Source organism: Chelon labrosus (assembly GCF_963514085.1).
Source record: "Chelon labrosus genome assembly, chromosome: 20".
Taxonomy (NCBI): Eukaryota; Metazoa; Chordata; class Actinopteri; order Mugiliformes; family Mugilidae; genus Chelon; species Chelon labrosus.
The window spans coordinates 13,649,962-13,669,741 of NC_140353.1; the positions used below are offsets into that span (position 1 = coordinate 13,649,962).

General features: G+C 43.8%; 2 protein-coding genes across 3 annotated transcripts; one reads left to right on the plus strand and one right to left on the minus strand.

Annotated features, from left to right (window-relative positions):
* Window positions 1–3,725: 3,725 nt before the first annotated feature.
* exoc5 (exocyst complex component 5) lies at window positions 3,726–13,126 on the minus strand. Of its 2 annotated transcripts, XM_084569593.1 has the most exons (18): window positions 12,955–13,126; window positions 12,567–12,661; window positions 11,066–11,213; window positions 10,783–10,977; window positions 9,280–9,344; window positions 9,011–9,039; window positions 8,801–8,910; window positions 8,589–8,633; window positions 8,361–8,501; window positions 8,190–8,272; window positions 7,887–8,096; window positions 7,657–7,804; window positions 7,454–7,562; window positions 6,160–6,280; window positions 5,995–6,081; window positions 5,776–5,884; window positions 5,385–5,600; window positions 3,726–5,012 (listed from the first exon to the last, which is right to left on the minus strand). In XM_084569593.1, the coding sequence occupies exons 1-18, from the start codon at window positions 12,985–12,987 to the stop codon at window positions 4,824–4,826; spliced, it is 2,133 nt and encodes a 710-aa protein (XP_084425719.1). In that variant the 5' UTR covers window positions 12,988–13,126; the 3' UTR covers window positions 3,726–4,823. The 2 variants fall into 2 exon arrangements, with proteins under 2 accessions (XP_084425719.1, XP_084425720.1); XM_084569594.1 differs by lacking the exon at window positions 12,955–13,126 and having other exon boundaries at window positions 11,066–11,760; window positions 12,567–12,596.
* A 174-nt stretch (window positions 13,127–13,300) lies between these two features.
* On the plus strand, window positions 13,301–18,582 carry ap5m1 (adaptor related protein complex 5 subunit mu 1). The gene is made up of 8 exons (XM_084569595.1): window positions 13,301–13,433; window positions 13,549–14,209; window positions 14,302–14,529; window positions 14,609–14,748; window positions 14,965–15,050; window positions 15,152–15,264; window positions 15,473–15,569; window positions 16,887–18,582. Exons 1-8 carry the CDS (start codon window positions 13,366–13,368, stop codon window positions 16,967–16,969), a joined length of 1,476 nt encoding a protein of 491 aa, XP_084425721.1. The 5' UTR covers window positions 13,301–13,365; the 3' UTR covers window positions 16,970–18,582.
* The last annotated feature ends 1,198 nt before the right edge of the window (window positions 18,583–19,780 follow it).

Consider the following 19,780-nt stretch of genomic DNA (forward strand, 5'->3'; position numbering starts at 1 on the left):
TTCTTAATACCTTCTAGAGATTATACGGTAACTCCCAAACTCCCATGATTATAATTAAGCCTGACTTGGTTATAAAATGAGCAAATAGCAATTTAGTTTTGCATCGTGTGAGGGAGCATCTCTGTGTGTTCCTCTGTGTCTACGTACATCTTTACATTTCTCAGTATACTTGTTAGGGTTACTGTGAGTTTGAGTGTTTTGTGTGACAGTGTGTCTGGGGAAAGTGCTGCAGAGGAAATACATATATATATATATATATATATATATATTTATATATATGAGAGTGTTTGCCTAGGCACGGAGGCTCCTCTCATCTTTCTCCTGGCAAAAAAAAAGAAGACAAAAAACCCCACAAACATTCCCCCATCCATTCTCTTTCTCCTCCTTATTCTCTATCTTGCTCTCACTCTCCTCAGCTTTCTTCCTCTCTCTTTCTGTATCACTTACAAAGGCAGCCGTTTCCTCCAAAATGAGGCCACGTACGGAAGGTATGCAAATGAAATCATTGCTCGTGGATTAGAATGGGACACCATATACCCTAAATCATGATTGTCAATCATGGCTGGGGATTAAGGGATATGGGCTCACAGACCTAAAAAAGCAACATTTCCCCCCTTAGGCAGATCCCCATTGTGAGAAGCTCTGAGGAAGAGAGGGCTCCACGGGGGAGGAGAGCAACACTGGAGCACTAGTGCCCCCTTCTGTCTGATGTTCACTGCAGCGTTTCATCATCAAACACGCAGCCGGTCTGAACAGAAATAGAGGCTGGCACGCACAAGCCTATTCATTTACATTCGCCGTAGCCGCAGGCAAAAGCTTGATTAGACAAATGCACATGCTTTGGTGATGCAGTGTTTCATCTTCAGTGGAGGAGAGAGAGACCTCATTTGTTTCTCTGGCATGTGCGCAGGCTTGGTTCAACATCAGTGGGTTAGGAGGGCCATAGGCCTTACAAACGTAACAGATGTTTGTTTGCCCTGTGAGTGAATGTGTTTAGCACTGACGTCCCATAACCATCAGAATCAATTTGCTTTTATACTGTATGCTTTTAACATGTAGTACAAAGTTTTATGTACAGCACATTTGTACAAATGCGCCAATCTACATATATTTTCATCAGTTTTTTTATCATAATGGCAAGAGTGCAAGGATGCATTTTGGACCTGTACTATAATTTTATATACCATACTATTAGTCATGACACTTAATAACAGACTATAATAATAAAGCACAAAGTTATTACATTACAATTGCATGATAATATTATCTGAAATGTGCTCAATATTTCTGGAAATCAGGCTTCCTACTTCATATTTAGGAAGTAGTGCAGCTCCTCACACGGAGACATGTTTAGTGGGTTGTGTGTGCAGACCCTGGAGCCCTCAGCTAGAGTGCCAGTCTGTTCCTGTGGAGCAGTCAACCAGACAAACCCAGCCAAGAGAGAGCGAGGCACAGGCACCGGGCCAGGAAATAGCAGTGGAAAACACTCCACTACGGCAGAGAATTAATCGTGTTTTATTTTTTATTTTTTTATAGGAGGCGGGGGAAGGTGGCAAAAAAAAAAAAAGGGGGGACAGTTTAGCGTGATCGAAGGGATGGCTGTGTATGAATGCGGGAATCGAGGGAGAGTTTCTTAAAGCCCCACAAGACTAGACCCCGATGATGAGAAAACTGAGCAAAGGAGGAGAGTTGGCACCGGTCACATCCTGCACAGTGCAGCCCTCAGCTGCCCAAGACTGAAGGTGGCGTGGCACCTGTGCCTTTTTGGCCCCGGCCTCGTATGGGCAGGAGGTCAAGGCCAGGGCAACATCTGCATCACATCAGAGGGCCTGGCTGCGTGCCCACGATGTGAAAATATCTCACAAAGGAATCCTAGAGAATAGATTTGAAAATGACCACAAAGGATATTCTGTGAATATTCAGCATAAATGTATATAAGTAACTGAACAGGGTTATTTTTTTAATAATCTTTGAATGGCAAAAAAAATAAAATCATTTTTAAAAAAGTAAGGACATTTAACCACACACGTCTCTTTAATGCTAAAATGGGTCGAGTCATAATTGTCTAATTTTAACAGGGGGATCCTTAACACTATCCCTGACTGTTTTCGACGGCGAGTCCACCTGCGTCATCTTTCCAGTGGCGGGTAAATTGATATGAGCCACCAGCACGCTAAAGAGCAAATCATTATGCATCATTAGGTGAAGATTTAGTTTAAACGTGTTTAGCAGGAATTAAGCAAAGCTGTTGTTGACATGGATTGACTGCTGTAATGCTTTATTGTCAGTGCTCCAGGAGGCAGAGAGAGGGCCGGCCTAGATGGGGGAGCAGCAATGCGCCGAAAGCAAGGATTTATGGGATGCTGGGAAGACTAGTCGGGTGTGCAGAAAGAGTGGACAAACAGGAAAACTATGGTTGGTGATTTGGCGGAGGAGACGGAGAGGGAGATGCATGAAAAAGGGGTAAACAAAAGGGGAGGGATCCACGATCTATGCAAGAGAGGATTCGGCTGCAGAATTTGCAGTCTTACCTGTAACTTGGCAGATAACTTGAATTTGCACATGAGAGAGCCCCCTTTAAAACTACAGATCAGTGCAAATAAAGATTTAGACGGAGAAATCCAAATTTGCTAACTGAAATCAAGGAGTTTTAGTAAAAGCAGAAGCACTGTTGATGCTTGATCTAACTGTAGTTTTCTTACCTTTCGTAGTTCAATAAAAGGTTAGACACAAAGTAAAGGTTATCCCTCTCCAGACTGATACAGGTGTGTTGATAGGGATCATGATTCTGCTCCTTATTTAGAGTTAATCACAGTGATACTGTTAAGGTTTTCTAGTATGTGACTGACCAGAGGAAATAAACCGCATCCTGATTATTGAGTTTTTGTTTCTCAAAGGCTGTGGATGATTAACAGGAAAAAAAACTTAAACAGGAACCAAAGGTGGAGCAACTTATCCACGGTCAGTTCAACCGCAAGTTTTCCTCTCTTGTCCTGACACCGGCGTATGTTTGCATGTGTCGGGGTCTTTATGTTTCTGAATGTGTATGCAAGAGCCGCTCACACTGACGAGTAAGAGAGGACAGTCTTATCCAGCTCTCCAGTGTTGACAGTATTACTAATCCCCTCCACCTGCTCAAACACCCACCCCAAAAACCACATCCCTCCCCCTCTTCCATGTGCCTGTGCTGGGAGTCCCTGGGGCCGCGCTGCGCCTCTGCCTTCGTCTCCACACCAGTTATCGTCTCTGGCCCGGCTCCGCTCCCCCAACCCCTTCCCGTGCCACGCACATTAATCGCCGCAAAAACAAATAGTTTTCAAATGTTTGGAAATGACTCGCTGTTTGCATCAGGGCCTAACAAAATAATTTTTACAAGCTATCCAGTTGTGATTAGGGCTGAGAGAATTGAATTTATGTGGCATTGATAATATTAATATTAGCCTAATTAATTATGTTGTTTGAACTTGCACAGCACTGTGTGTACCTTCTACACAACACTAACCAGCCGGCGCTGGAACTGAGCTCTCAGCCGTCTCTATCTCCCCGGCTCTCTCCCAGTCCATGACTACTGCACACAATTCATCAACTCGTAGATATCTAATCCCCTCTGGCTCTGCTCACTTCCTGAAGTCTAAGAAAGAACTTTACTCTGGTGGCAAGAATTCCTATGAATACTTGATGACTTCTACAGAAAGCAAGAATGTTTCATCTCACTTTGAAAGTGACATTCGCAGAGAGACCCGGCCCAACTTTCGACTCACAGCTAGCTCCCCATTAATGAAGGATATGTATGGATAGACAATAATAAAATGTATCATCTTTTTTATTGAGTCACTAAATCAAGGTAAACAACAGTACAGTGTGTAAGGAGACAGTTTCAGGCATCTGAGACACAGCCTTTCTTCTTGTCCAAGAGACAATTGATGTGAACCCCCAAAAAGCCCTGTGTGAAGAAGTCCCTTCTAGTTTGTTTCCCTAATCATCAGAGGTCAACGTTTCAATGTCCCCTGACCCAGAAACACTGCAGATCAGGCCAACAATGTCTTTGGACTGTGCACACCACTGGATGAGCAAGTGTTGATCTGTGCAATTACAGCGACACATACTCAGTGACCCATCTCACCAATCATCTGAGCCATGAGGGGACCACCCAAACCTCCAGAGAGGTTCTCCGACCTGTTTATAGTTCAGATCACACTTCTCTGTGATGGCCTCTTGACCTCTACTCATGGGTCATGGGTCAAAGGTTACAGAGGTGGTCATGTGTCTCTGTCAGCCAGACAGAGCTGCTCTCATGCTTGGTCGGGCGGTGTCTGTCAAGCCTCCTACAGTTCATTACAGGGGGAAGCTGTTTCCAATACGCACTGCTACTGAAGGCCTGATATCTGACAGTCTCCCTTTAAAGCAGCTTCAGGGTCTATTCCTGTGCACAAATGCAGCCACAGAATTTATATATTTGGCACAATCAAAAAAAGTGTTTTTTAAACATAAGCACAGAAATCAGTATTGTCCATTTACTTGTAATAGTATCTTTGCCACATGGATTGGTAATGGATTAGTATTTAAAAACAAATGAAATCCTAAGTCAATAGACATTTAAATTTCTTCCGCTTGGAGAAATTAACCGGAAAAAAGGTAAAATGCACATTTCCCACATTCAGGGGCCTTGGTTTCCAAGATGCACTCTCAGCATTCCCAGTTCAGTCTGTGTGCTGGAGCCAGACTGATGCATTCTCTGAAATGGTAATGGGTATCTGGAAGGTGCATCATCTCATCAAAGCGTAATTTACTGGACGGAGCAGAGCGAAGTGTCAAATCAGTCACTAACTGAAGTGTCGGCCCAGTCTGGCTGAACGGTAGTCCACTCGGAGCTGGACGAAGGCGTGCAAGAGGTTCCTGTCCAGATTGGTGAGCTGCTCACCTGAACACACCTGTTTCAGGTTGTCAGGGGCAACCACCAGGAGGTTACAGAGGGCGTGGAGTGTGTCAAAGAGCTGCAGCACCAGAGGGACCTGAAGGAAAGAGACACACAAAAGCACTTACACCATATGAAAGGTATACTGTACACATTTTAGGCACCACTGTTTATTACTTTCAAAAGCCCCCTGTCCTATCCACTGTTATTTTGATCAAATAAATTATATTGATGTTAAGTAAAATAACTAATTCAACAAAATAAAATGGCATACACGTTGGGATCTGGAAATATGCAAATAAATGATGAAGTAATGCATTCCTTATTTGCAGGGAATGTGTGAAATTACCAAGGGATTACAGAATGACCCGATCAGTTTATTTAATAACAAATCACAGGCAGAGCCTTTGTAGGCAGAGCCATGTTTGCCCTGTGACCACTGCATCCTGGACCTATGCCCCCCGCTCACCCTGAAGTCCTTGGCGCATCGTCGGTATTCAGCCACGTCGCAGATGGCCAGCATGCCTCCCATGGAGCTGTAGCTGTATTGCTGTAGATGCTCGTGGATGAGCCGGTGGAAACGGACGCCCAACTCCGTCAGCACCGTGTCCACATTTTTCCCATCCATGGACTTCCGCACGTGCTCCACCTGCCTACTGACGTAGGCACATACCTTGGAGCAGGCCTGCCAGGTGGAAATGCACACAGGGAAACATAGAAAGCCTTCTCACAAAACTGGCATACATTGTTTACTCTTAGAACAACAAGGTGTGTAAGTGATTTACAAGTTGTTTTCACTGATTTGTTTTGTTTTGCATGTGAGCTCATTGAGTTCAGCTGAGGCCTTTTCTCTCTCTTACTGTAGTGTACTGAATCATGACGTTGTTCTCATCCTCGGGCTTGAAATCAGTCTTCTTTTGCTCCGTTGCCAAGATGTGCTTCATCTGTCCCACCATGCAGTTTAGTGTTCTGTGTGCAGCAGAACATATTGTGTTTTAAAGACATTTTGTTGCTCCATTACGGGTTTTGGTTTCCACACATAAATAACAAAACACGCGTAAAATTGGCTTCATACGGACCTGTCGATTCCTGTGTCCAGTTTCACTTCCATCTGTTCTATCACCTCTTTCTTCTTGTGCAAACATTCTGCTAACTTTGGAGACGAGCTGGTGACAGATGTGGAAAGGTACAGTCAGAATGAAGACCTTTTAAAAGAGCATTTTGACCTTCAGCCCTCGACTTACCTTATGAGAGGCATGAGCTGGTCGTTAAACTGCTTGTCAAACAAGTGGAAGATAGAGTTTGCTTGTTGAACCACATCCAGGAAGTATAGGTTGGCATTCTTGGCATCGGCTGAGGGAATAGCTGCAGATTGAAGAGAGAGAGAGAGAGAGAGAAGGAAATAAGTCAGACAACAAACCAAAAATTCTGTGAAAGCTTCACAAAGAACCTGCTGTCTACGGCCATGCATGAAATAGATGCACCAAACGCATGTTTAGTTCCACTGTAGCTGCCTGAAAATGATAAGCTGTGTCCTCATTATACAGCCCCATACTAAATGTAACGAAATGAAGCACGGCCCGCTTTGCATCAAGTGAACTTGGACATTTTCTCTGTTTGTTATAATTAATTAAAGTGCCATAAATCTGTTGGTTATATCAAAGGATAGCGTCCATAGCAGCATGCTGGCACATGTGGGTAACGGCAGTAAACTGTGTCACAGCAGGTGTTTTCCATCAGGTGTCAAACCAAAGCAACTGTGGTGACATCTCCGATCTGCCGCATCTTTCACAAATAAGTCACAAGACACTGATCAAAGCATCCTTCCCATGCCGCCAAGAAATGGAGATTTATTTTTCCTCAGAGGACAGAACTCGTGTATTCTTTGGTTAATAGCATTTAGCAGTGTATTCAGGAGGTTTTGAGTCACTGGTAAATGCATGAGCTGGACATATGAAAAATGGTATACACAACATACATGAAGACAATCTGCTTCAGCCTCAGTTGCTGTTGTTGCGTTTTGTTAAGACTGGATATGTTAATAGCAGAATGTCTTCCTACTTGACCATCTGGTTTTTGTGTAAAACAAGACTTTGAATTCAGGATTATGGAACTTGCATGAAGATAACTGCTGATACTCTGTCAACTGTTCAACTGAAAAACTTGAGTCAACAAGGACCACCTGAATGGACGAACTCTCTGGGATATCACCCATAGGTTTAGTGAAGAGCAGTTTTGAAGCTCAACGTGGCTGGCTATGGCCGTCACCATCTTGGCAGTGCCTGACTCTGTGTAACTCCCAGCTAATTCAAAAGGTAGAGCCTGAGTAGAGCCAAGACGGAGCATTTTAAAACAGAGGTGTATCGCTTTGAGGAACATCTTTCGCCCCTGGAGTTTGCTGCTTGGTTGGGATCCTGCTACAGTGAGCAGTGCTCTAAGAGGTTGGTTTTCTACTTACTGCAGTTTGTTGGTTTTATGTTCTTAACAGTTGCAGCACAAAGCAAACATGATGGTTTTAATGAGCTTAGTGGGATCTACCTGAGAGGCCAATCTCCAGGGCATAGTCAATGTGGTCCACACACAGATGGTCAACCAGCAGCAGGAAGATTGAGAAGGCATTCTTGGGCAGGTCAGAAGGATCTGAAAGCTGTTTAACATAAAAAAAACATAAAGATTTAACTTTATCACAGAGCAGACGTATACTTCGGTGCACATCTATCCAATCTACAGAGCAGCCTCACCCTGTGACACCTCTCAAAGGCGTGGCGTGTTTCCTGCAACAAATTGACAACCAGCTCTGGGGATAGAAAGGTCTCCCCATGGGTGTCCATGATGGGGCCCAGTGGAAGGTTGGTGCGCTGTCTGATCCGCTCCTTCAGCTCTTGAATACTGTAGAAAGACATAGTTGTTGATTGTTTTACAACAGTCAGTCCTCTCTTTGCGTAAAAACCACATGTGTAAAGAGCCTGACCTGCCACTGCCAATTGTCCGTTTCTGGTGGTTCTTGGAGTCATAGTATCGCTGCAGAATCATGGCACCTCGAGTGCGGAGGTAATCCCTCTCCATGTCGATGTAACTCTCCAAGTATGAAGAAAATATGCTCTTTATCAGCTTGGACAAGAAAGTATGCTTGTCTGAGCCCAGGTTGAACTCTGTCAGCTTCGTGGCTAATGCTGTGGTCCTGGAAAAAGCAAGCATTGTCAGACACAAAAATAAGATCAACGGCTGCCAGGTGCAGAAAGTGATTTAAATTCCAAGTGAACAAGTTCATTACTTCGTGTAAAGGTCGTAGAGGTTCTTGAGGTACTGTTCTACATCAGAGTGTCGAGTCTCGTCCAGTTTTTCCCTGACATGTGCCTGCAGACACAAAGCCAGTTAAATTCAGCCAAACAGATGATGTAGACCTGAGTAAGACTCAACGAACGGTTCATTGCAGAAGAAATACCTGCAGTTTGTTCTCAAAGATGTTCTGGATGAGTTTGGCCATGACAGTCTCTGGACTGCTGAAGACCTCGCCCACCTGCTTGTTGACCCTCTGACAGAGGGCCGCAGTGTCTTCAAACACATCATTCCTCACGTAGGCACCCTAACAAGGACACACAAACAGAATGTAAACGTCTGCAGCCTAAAGAGAAGTGGAATATTATGTGTAAGAGAAACTTTCTACACTCACCTCCTGACATTGCTTGATGTAGACGTCCACACAGTGTGCATAGCCCTTTAACAAAAGACAAAGATATTACTGACATTTTTGTACATTTAAAACAAACTACACACACTAGTAGATCCTGAATTGGGTGGCTATTTCAATTACCACAAGAGGAGACCAAATAAAGTCTAAAGATTAGGTCAAATGTGCAAACTGTGATGGCTCTTCTATGTCACCTTGAAGTGTAATAGAACTGCTGCCACCTCCCGCATACGTCCAATCTCACCCCTGCGTTGGGCCGCAGTGAACTCCTGGATTAACTGCCGCTCCAGATCATGGTATTTACCTGGGAAACGAACAGAAAATAATGGAATATGTAGCAAATTCATAACATGAGACTGTTTAGAGCGTCATACAGTAGCTGATGAGTATCGTCACAAACTTACTTGCAATTTTTGCCTTGACATCTGCAAATCTGTCAGGAGAGAAACATAATAAACCATCAAGGAGAACATTACAGTTTTTAATCAGGTGAAAAAGTGAAAGAAAAAGTTTTTATTTTTAAGAAATGAAATTCAATCAAAGGGCTGTGATGCTTGGTGGTGGTTTTTGGTGGGCTTAACACTGCAAGGAATAGACAGCATAGCTAATACACCACCTTCCTCTTGTTTGACAGTGCTCTGGTCTAAAGCTGCCTCCAGGATGCCTGACTCACCTGTCGAATGGCAGCTCCTGGGCAATGAGATGCAGCTTCTGAATTATATCAGCAGCTTCCTTAATCTGAAGGAGAGAGAGAGAGAGAGAGAGAAAAAGAAAGAAAAAAAGTTAGTGTGTGTGTGTGTGTCTTTGTGTGTGAGAGAGTGATGATGTCAGGTGAGGGGCAAAGAGAGAGAGCACGAGAGGACCATGTGAGGTGGACATCCAGACAGAAAGTGGGCAGGCCGCCGGCAGTGTCTCCACTTGGGGGGGATCATCATCTTAGAGCAGCCCTCCTCCACCTCCCCGTGTTGAACAGGGAGCTGATAACAGACAGGCTGCGCTCACCTGGGCATCGGCAGCAGCAGCAGCAGCAGTCCTGACTTAGCAGCACATCCAACTCTTTATTGGCATGCCTTTTCTGAATGGGCTGTAATCCCACAGGAGTCTAAATCGCCTTCAATAATCTGTCCGGCCAGGGATATCTGTCTAAAAAAGGGGGCCCTGTCGAGAACCCCCCTCCCCCCGCCCCTCCTGACATACACGCTGGCTGAAAAAGCCCCAGACCAACGAAAGGCCCGCCGTCCGCAACTCCTCTGTTCCCGCAGATGCCTGCCTCAGCTAACATCATTACTCTGCTCCCGTGAGGAGGATCCAGCCTTTCTGCTCGGCGAAGGTTTTCTAAGTATCTGTCCCCCAGCTAAGATTAGCTAAATCCCATGTAAGTAATGTAGCCGTCTCCCTGCAGTCAGGGTTTAGCAGCACTTGTCTCCACGCTGGCGGCCCAGCCCTCCCTTTCAGAAGGATTAGCAAAGCCATCCCCCTTCAGCTATTCACTTGCAGCTTTCCTCTTTCCCCCTCGTCTGGAGGTATGCTCAGGAAACAGAATCTGGCCAGATATTTCTGCACGCCTTTCCAGAAAACTAGCTCCATCTCCAGCTTTCGTCTCTGGGATTGACCCCCAGACTCAGTTCTCCGCATCCTCTAATGATGTTTCTGCGAACAGGAATTAATCCCAATATCTCTGCTGTCACTCCAAAACTGCAGAATCAAACTCTTTAGGTCACCTGTCTAAAACCAACATGGCCTTTGAGTAGGAAGAAACTACACAGAAGTGTATCTCATCTTCTAGCATGCATGTTACGGCTGCCCTTACATGTACCATCACGCTACAAGCGCTTTCCTGCAGTAGTGCCACACAAAACTAAGGCCCGACCAAATTCTCGCTCCCAGACAACCTACTGTAAATGCAATTAAGTTTGACATGAGCGTGTTGACACCCATGCTAGTCAATCAGGCAGCTATTGTCAGACAGCAAATGACAGTTTATTAATCCAAATTAGCCGAGGGATCCAACTTAAGGGATAAACTTGACAAATTAATATGGATGCTTTACCTCGTAATCCTGTTCATTCTTACCTCCAGCAGTATCACTGTGGGGGCCCCCCATATCACTGGTCACACACACACACACACACACACCTCTACTCACATGAATGGAAGGAATGCACGGCATACTCACCTTGTCTGGATTATTGAAGACGTCACTGCGTAGGTCTCCATCCAAGAACTCGTTGAAATAGGTCATCAGACGCTGAGCTTCCACGGCCCTCTGGCGAGGCGTGTTCACCCCCTCCAACTGGTCGCCAAGGTGGCAAACCTTGGTGGCCACATAGCTGATGTGCTCGTCGAGCTCTTGGAAATGCTGAAAGGCCACCTGAAATCATGCAGAAGAAAGAGGGCGTGAAATAAAAACAGAGGAAATTTGATGGCTGCCACTGGGTTTCTTTGTCCATGCTGCTCACCTGGTTGCTTCTTTGCAAGTCTTGCACTTTGTGGGCGAATTCCTTGGCCTCACGATGGCACTGATGCTCAAGCTTCTCCACCCTCCGCTGGATCTTCTCATCCAGCTGCTTCAGCTCCTCGATGTGGTTCTCAAACTCTTCTAGGAGCCTGTCACAGGGGAAAGAAGGTATGTACATGCAAAACATCCCACTGGTCCCAAGAATATATAGTAGATCCTCAATAAACAACAAGTAAAGTATGCAAAAAAAGTGTATTCTCAGTCTAGAGGTGTAATTGGGTACTCCAAGGTTAAATCTGTCCTACTGACCTCACAGTTACAGTAAATAGTTACAGAACAGTGCCAGATGCTTAATTCCTGGGTCCCCAGACTTAAGAAGCTCTGAAAACTAGGAGCTTCGTCAGCTGCATTTTTAAGTGCCATCAGGACGGCAGAGCAAATGTTCTAAGTCAGCACCACATTTCACAGAGCAGGAAACATCCCAAAATGATGAGTGTATAATCTTCTGACTAATTCCCTCAGCACTGGCTACAGCTTAAAGACGTCTCCCATCCCTTCCCAACAGACACTCATTCCCCGGCTGGTGACTCACAGTATGGTGGCCTCCACAGATATGTTGTCTCTGACGCTTCGCTAAGAGCTTCCGAGGAGGTGGTGGCAACAGTTTGTGGAGGAAGTAGATAAGGCAGGATGGATCTACGGTATAGTTAAACTGTTGTGGCATTTTGCTTACGAGATGCAACTCTGTGCCCAAGTGTAAACATAATAACACACAGGATGGGGGGGAACATGTGGATTTTTTAAAGGGATTTTTTTTTTTTGAAGGGACATATTTATTTCTCAATTTTCTCCAACCCATCAAAAAACTAAATTAGTGTAGCTGTAGAGATTGAGAGCTTTAATAAGTTCAGGAGGACTTACACAGATTCTTTAAAAAATTGAAATTCACATGTTTGAATAAAAAAATTCTGGATTTATGTTGTGAATGGTAACACGTATCTAATTATTTTCAAGTCTGTAAGTCTGAAAAAGAAAACCTGAAGAAGTCGCCAAGATGTGCAGACAACGCCACACTTATTTCCTGGCTCACTTGGCATTACAGGACTTGACGGAGACAAATGTCTTGATTTCATTCACATGTGAAAAGATGAAGTGTCAATGAAATTGCGACAAGCTTGCATTATTATGGAAAACTGCTCCTGTGCCAGTGAAATAGGAAAGAGAGGACGTAGAAAGACTGTGTTGCAAAAACTATTCATGAATAAACCTTTTGAGTATTAAAAATAAGGTAATTGTTATATTATATTTAGTATCACTAAGCAAAACGTCCCAATAAATCCCAGTGGATGCAAGAACATATAACACAGCATATAATGATGATTGTTAATTTCATATATTCAGTTTATGACTTTGTTTTCAGGTTAAAATGACTAACTTACAGGCTCATATTTATTTTAAAGGAGATATGTACTGTAAATGTGAATGACAAGCACCACCTTTACCTTTTGGGGTCAAATGCCTCTGCTCCTCCTTTGGAGCCTCCTCCAGGAGTCCTCCACGCCAACCTTTCAATGTACTCATCTGCATCAAAGGGCTCCTAATGGGAGAGGCAGGAAGTCTTATCTTGCCATATGCAAATAAAAAACACGACTACAAGAACACAACCTAGAGAGAAGCTGTTATTGTTTCATGGAAGATACTTGTGCAGATTGTACTGCACAAAACAGTCAATAACATTTTCCATTTTATCGAATAAGCCTGTCTGAGTTATTATTATTAGTTCCCACACTCTGTGAGCAGAAGTAAGGCCAGAACCGTTAAACTGCCGTTAATAACAGTTAGCCACTTAGCTAGCCTGATAGCTAACTCAGCTACCCGCAGTCATTTTACCTCGAACAGCTGAGCGGTCGTCGCCATGTTCATAATCCAGCTGGCGGTGCAGCGAAATGCAGTTTAGAAGAAGGAACCCGGAGTCGGCAACGCAGCCGGACTTCTACATGGATCTGGTGATTTCGCACAGTTTTGCCCTTTGTTGACAGCTAGCTGGTTAGTAATCCAGCTTCCTGTATGAGAGAGAAGGGTGGGGACAGCTGCGTGAAAGTGCGCATGCGCACATGTCGGCTGATTGGCCGTAGTTGTCACATGAGACAAGATCAGGAAGTAAGTCGCTGTGTTAGTGAGGTACCAAACAGGGAGAGATATCTGGATTTAACGACTGCGCGACAAGATGTGAATATAATTTTCGAAGTTAATTATTATTATTTTTTTTGATGAGGTGGGGACTTTATTACAGTCGGACAAATGACTGTGCGGGCTTTGTGGATTATTTCTCATGAAAAGGGAGAAAATGTGGCAATACGCTTCTCAAGGTTTGTGTCTAACTTGCAATTGTTCTTACAAATACATTTCCTATTTGTCAGCAGGTTAATATAAACTGCTGCTCGTAGCTGACAGTATTTTGTTATGCTTTGTCCCCCCCAACAGGAGGTTTTCTACTGTGGAGCACCGTGCAAAGATACTGGCAGGTTCCTCATATGTAGCAGTCCCAGAGGAAAGCACTGTCCTGCAGCTCCTGCTCACAGAGCTGGGCCTATCGGACTCAAACAAGCCCTATGTAGCTCTCAGAGATGATTGCCTTTACCGTCCGCGGTCACCAGCCATGGAGCTGCGTGTCGATGGTCCTAAGAAGGGAGTACTTTGGCCGGTGTTGGCCATCTTGCAAGGGCCTCTTATCCTGGCTTGCCTGCCTTTAGTGGATGTTTCTCCTGAGGCACGACCACCTCTGGCCAGCCTGCTGTCAGTTTCACAGGGCCTCACGCTCCTCACAGGCCTGCAGACATTTCTCCTTGGCTCAGGGAGTAAGCCTGATAGTGAGGGCCTGGTCTCTCGTCTGGCAATGCTGCCCGCAGTTCTTTTGCAGGTTTGTCCATTTGGCGCACCGCTTGATGTGCCGCTACTGGGGACAACTGCCACACCCACTGTGCCCATTTCTGCTGGTAACCAGAAGCAGCCAGCCTGGAAGACAGGCCTACACAGAGGTCGAGCTGTGGTGAACGTAGCACTGTTAGAAACGGTACGCTCTATGCAGTATGGCAACCGGAGCAGGCAGGATCTGTGGGATGTTTATGGCACCGTGGCATGCAAAGTGAGTGCACTGTGTAAAAGAGGGCAATGCATTTCATGACTTTCTGCATGTATCTCGTCCACAATTCTGCTTTTCTGTCCTTCTGTCAACAGTGTGAAGTGGAGGGGGTGCTTCCAAATGTGACCGTGACCCTTTCACTGCCACCAAATGGCTCTCCACTGCAGGACATCCTGGTCCATCCCTGTGTCACCTCACTGGATTCTAGCATCCTGACTGCCAGCAGTGTGGATAACTGTGACGGCTCAGCTTTCTCTGGGCCATATAAGTTCCCCTTCTCTCCTCCTCTGGAGCCTTTCAGACTATGCAGCTATACTTCTCAGGTAAGTTGTAACACACCTTTTTAATCCTATGCTTATGTGTTTGTTATGAATTCCTGTTAAAATTCCAGTTTTTCATCAGGTCCCTGTTCCTCCCATCCTCGGGACATATCAACTGAAGGAAGAGGAGAACCAGCTCCGTGTGTCTGTGAGCCTCAAACTTCACGAGAGTGTGAAGAACAACTTTGAGTACTGTGAAGCACACCTGCCATTCTTTAACAGGTAAAGGACACATCGGGATTAAATAGCTTAATGCCTCTTGTTCTGTTCTGTCTTTGAGAATAAAATGGGACCCTGCCTGTCAGAAATGTGTGTTGAGGGCTATTTTAACTGTTTAGACAATTGTTGCATGGTGACAAAACCCATACAGTCAATATCTGCAGTTTTCAAGGTGTTCTGCAACAACGTCAGCATACATGCTCTTTGTGTCTTCTGCAGGCATCAGATGGGCGTCGTGGAAGTGAAGGTGAACTCTGGACAGGTGGATGTTTCAAAGGAGAAGAACCTGCTGGTCTGGGCCCTGGGTGAGCAATTTGCTCCTGAGCATCAGTTTAAAAAACACTTTCACTGCAGCCATATATTTAAAAATAAACTAGTGAGTACTTTTATTCTCTTGAACATGTAGGACAAAAGTTTCCTAAGAGTCGTGAAGTCACCATGGATGGCAAGATGAGCTTTTCAGGGCAGGCAATGGGACCTTCTGATCCCCTCTGCACAGGACTTACTGCCTACATTAAAGTAAGTTACTGTGTTCTCTAAGAATCAGCAAAATGGCGCTTGTCGTCTTCACATACTGAACTTAAGGACAGGATTTCTGATTTATAGTACATGATCCATTTTGTTTATTTAGAGGTGATTTCTGAAAGGATACAGTCATGGATGAGAAATTTATCAGCGTACTGTATATTATCTGGAGTGATTAATAATCTCACTCTTTTCTTCACAGTTGTATTTCAAAGTGCCTGACATGACATTGTCTGGGTGTTCGGTTGACCAGCATTCTGTGCAGATTTATTCATCTACCAAACAGCGGATTGTAACATGTAAGCTTACAGTAGATTTTTATGTCAAAATGTTTGCTGCATATTCATATAAGTTCATGTATTATAGGACACTGACACAGTTTTTGCTGTTTTAGCTGTTTACTGAAATGTTTACTGAACGTGTCTTGGTGTGCAGACTCTCAGCTTTAATTAAAGATGTGGTACAAAAATATCACATCAAAGGTTTATGAGTTGTGTAATGTAATTGTACAAATTTACATAATCATATGTAAAAGGTTCACTTAGACATAACCAACGAACAGGTTTCCTCTTTTCTGATGCTTTGCCAGACCTCTACCACAGTTGTCTTTAGTTGTATTTGGGTCTGTCCGTTAGTTTTGTCTTCAGCAAGTGAAATGCAGCTCAATCAGGTTGAGGCCAGGTGACTGACTCATTGTAGAATTTTCTACTTCTTTACTTTCACAAACTTCAGGGCTGCATCACAGTATTTTTTGGGGTCATTCTCCACTATATAATGGAGCCAATCCAATCATCTGCATTTTACAGATGATCTTGTGTGCTTCTGATCATGATTCATTCCAAACTGTCTCCATAATTTCTCCTTCCTATCATTATCGTACAGGTTAGTTTTTGTTTCATCTGTCCATATAATGACCTTCCACAACCTTTTTTTAGATTTTTATTTTTGTCTATTGTTGTCACTTATGAATGGTTTGCACCTTGTGGTGTTTTTGTTCCAGTCAAGTTTTCTCTTCATGGTAGATTCTAGATAATGATATGCCCACCTCCTGGAGAGTGTTCTTTACTTGACTGAATGTTGTCAAGCGTTTTTTTTTTGTCCTGTGCAAGTCCACAGAGCAGAGTTGTTTTTTTTCCCCCTCAAATTTGGCCTCTCCTAATTTTCTTGATATCTTCCTGATATATCTGATTTGTTATTGCAGAATGGCTTGCTTTACTTTCACATAGAGGTGCTTTTAATGCATGTTGGGTTCATAGGAACAATTTCCAAATGCAAACGCAACTGGAATCAACTTTTTGCATGCTTAATTGATGAAGAAATAATGAAGGAATATTCCACATGTGTCTATGAAATGTTTGTTCAGTCAACCGTCCAATTATTTTTGATTCTTTCATAAAGAAGGTGCTATATATTGAAGAGCTGTAATTCCTAGACCCTTTCTCCAGGTTGGTTGTGAATACCCTCATATTAAAGCCGAGAGTCTTCATTTATATTCATTATATAACTGCAAGTTGAATGTGTTTCAGTGAACAGCTAAAATAGCAAAAAATGTGTCCGTGTCAAATTAATGTTGCTCTTATTTGGAACTGAATCTGGCCTCTCTGTCTTGTCCTCAGCCCGAGAACTTCAGTCCAAACAGTACTTCATATGGAATTCAACAGGTACTGCTCCTGTCTCCTCCGGACAGATGATGATGTAGCGTGGATCCGTAACGAGAAACACTGCTTATTAATGAGACTGAAAACACTGGCAAGCACATATGTATATGTCACACGTAAAGTATGTGACCCAATTTAATGAATTTGTTGCTATGTTGTTCTCATGGAGTATTCACTAATGAAATGTTACACATTGTCTAACGTTCACATGTAAAACAAACAAAAAAAAAAAAAATAGTTCACAATGAGCAAACTTTGACTGGAAGAAGTATCGATTTTGTTGATAGTTGACTACCTTAAAAAAAAATACCTACCCCCTTTTATTCAACTTCTTTCATCCTCCAAAGCTCCCTCCCTCAAATTTATCCCATTGTACACACAAGGGCCACCCCTTGCTCTGACAGTCCCACTTCAGTGACTCTCCATCAGCCGGATAATTAGCAGCTGGGGCCTTGTCATCAGCTGTTGTCGGCCTGGAGGAGAGGGGCGGCTGGCCTGTGAAAGGCCTGGCTGCTCTGGCCAGTGTCTTGCCTACAAAAGGCTTCTCTTTAGAGCTGGCAGGAGTCCTTACCCACACCAGTCTTCCGCCCCCACCTCTTTTGACCCCATCCTTGCCCTGTCAACTAGTGGCTGGTTCAAACACACAACCTCTCCAACCAGACTGTGATTGAGCACTGACCCTCTGGCCCTCTCAGACTTGAAAGCAGCCGGTCCCTTTCAGCGAGCAGGACCTGCCTAATTGGTGAAAAAGTCACAAGGTTGGTAATGGTTGGGTTTCTTCTTGAGGTTGTGGAGGTGCTTTAACTCGGTTAATGCAGATCTTAAAGAACTTCATTGATGTAACACAATCATGGTGGATTGTGGTGAGACTTGATTACAAAGAAAACGTGAAGATCTGCATTTGGTTTCAAATGTTTTCCACAGTTAACCATGACCTGAACTGTGCATGTTACTATGTAACAGTTACACTACATAAGCTCCACCTTGTTGTTTTAACTTGAATGAATAACCAGCCGATGAAGGGTTAAATCAGAGGAGAATGTGCCCCACTATTCCACGGCAGCCAGACTCCTCTGAGTGGCCTCATTGTCTGCCGTTGGCCTCTTGTGCCCCTTGCTGGTCCAAATGCTACATTCTCACGTGGATTTCCACTCAGAAGGCTGACCATGACCAATCCTCTGTCAATTGGAACCAATTGCTCACACGGCATCCTTCACCTTCTTTTTATGTAGCAGTGCGGAGTGGCAGACACCGAGACCTCTCGGCTCTCCCCCTCCACGACGATTTGGCTTTAAGGCCCAGTGTGTGTGGCTAGCGGACTGGAAAAGGAGAAGTTTTTTTTTTTGAAGAGTTGGGCCACTCTAAATCTCCTCAGTATCCCAATATGTGGTCAGTCTGGCTCCTCAAGTCTGCAGTCAGTGGCCTCTCACTGGGAGACTTTGCTTTGTTGATTGAATAGCTTGCTAAGTAGATGGACTCGTTTTAATGTGTTGTTCTGCTCCAGTGCCTTCAGTCCATATCTTTGGGCATTTAATAGTATTGAATTCATTCATTTATTGCATCTTTCTTTACAAGAGGTGGATTAGCATGTCTTGTACAGTAATCATCAGAATAAAAATCACACGGGCCAAAATGTAAAAGTAAATCGTTGTTGTTGACTCATTCTAAAATATTGTGAGGTTGCATAGCTGTATGTGCGCAAAATGATCTTTCATACTAAAATGTTCCACACCAAACAATTTGGTACACTATTATAAACACTGCAACTGGTATCTACTTAACTGTGAAAATATATTTCTCCGTGTCCCTCTGCCCAATAATGACACCCAGTGGCAGAGTACAATAAAAAGTCATGTTAGATTTTCTTTTATATCTCAAATACATTTCAGGGCACATGCATATCATAGAAATGGCTGCCAGGTTATCTTTTCTGATTTAATTCCCCCCTGCTGTGTGATGCGATCCGAGCAGTGTTCATCTAACATGCCACGCACGAGGACCAGGCTTTTGTCAGCCGCCATGGTCCCAGGTGTTTGGTAGGAGTCCAGTTCCTCTCAGCCTCTTTAAGTCTGCTAAGAGCCGGCCTCGGGGAGACCAGTTCAAGAATGACGGTGCAATTAGCGGTTTCCTGTTTTCAGTCTAATTGTTCTTCAAGAGGCTTTTATTTGCTTTCAAATAACAACATATCTTTGGATACTGAAGGATTCTTTTGTGCGGGTTTCCATACTAAATATACGAAGAATAGACAAGCAACTACAAAGCCAGCCGCTTCAGTCGTGACTCTTTGAACTAAATATAAAGTTTATTTTTGGAAGTTGGCCGTCAATATTGTAGGAATGCTTAATGAGGTTCACATCCACCGCCTCAAATGCTGTTTTTTCTGTCTTTAGTGCATCACTTTTACCCATAGGGGGCACCATAAACTCAAGAAAGCCCTGCAAGGGATTACAGTATGTTCTGAACATCAAGAGTTTTGGTCACATTGCAAGTTTATTTTAGTCCCTAGCCATATGAGATAATGAAACTTAGATTTGTAAATGTGAGTTTGTCTTAGATGGTGCTTTAGTTGTTTGAGTAATTAATTGCATTACTTGAGCTTCTGTTTTATCTCTGCTCTGATCCAGATTACTAAATACAAAAGCTTACAAAAGCTTCTAAGATTCCTCTTGTACATCTTATCCCCCTAGGCTGAAAGCTTCAAACTGACTCAGCTCACATCCAACTACACCAATGTAGTTTGCTTTAGTCTTTCCTTTCATTTGTCCACGATGAGTCCTTCATGTCTAGTTTGTTCAGCAGCTCTTTCCTCCTGTGCTATGTGCTTGATCTTTATCGATCAGGTCAACCTTTCT

What these genes read in the sequence shown, in the direction of transcription:
- exoc5 (XM_084569593.1), bottom strand. Translation starts at nt 12,987, where the DNA reads ATGAACATGGCGACGACCGCTCAGCTGTTCGAG. An exon ending in GAGGCATTTGACCCCAAAAG is followed by an intron (nt 11,214 to 12,566) that starts GTAAAGGTGGTG and finishes CCCCTGTGACAG; the next exon opens with GCTCCTAGAAGAGTTTGAGA. An exon ending in GATGCGCCAAGGACTTCAGG is followed by an intron (nt 5,013 to 5,384) that starts GTGAGCGGGGGG and finishes TCTTTCCTTCAG; the next exon opens with GTCCCTCTGGTGCTGCAGCT.
- ap5m1 (XM_084569595.1), top strand. Translation starts at nt 13,366, where the DNA reads ATGACTGTGCGGGCTTTGTGGATTATTTCTCATGAAAAGGGAGAAAAT. An exon ending in CCTGCTGGTCTGGGCCCTGG is followed by an intron (nt 15,051 to 15,151) that starts GTGAGCAATTTG and finishes TTGAACATGTAG; the next exon opens with GACAAAAGTTTCCTAAGAGT. An exon ending in GACTTACTGCCTACATTAAA is followed by an intron (nt 15,265 to 15,472) that starts GTAAGTTACTGT and finishes TTTTCTTCACAG; the next exon opens with TTGTATTTCAAAGTGCCTGA.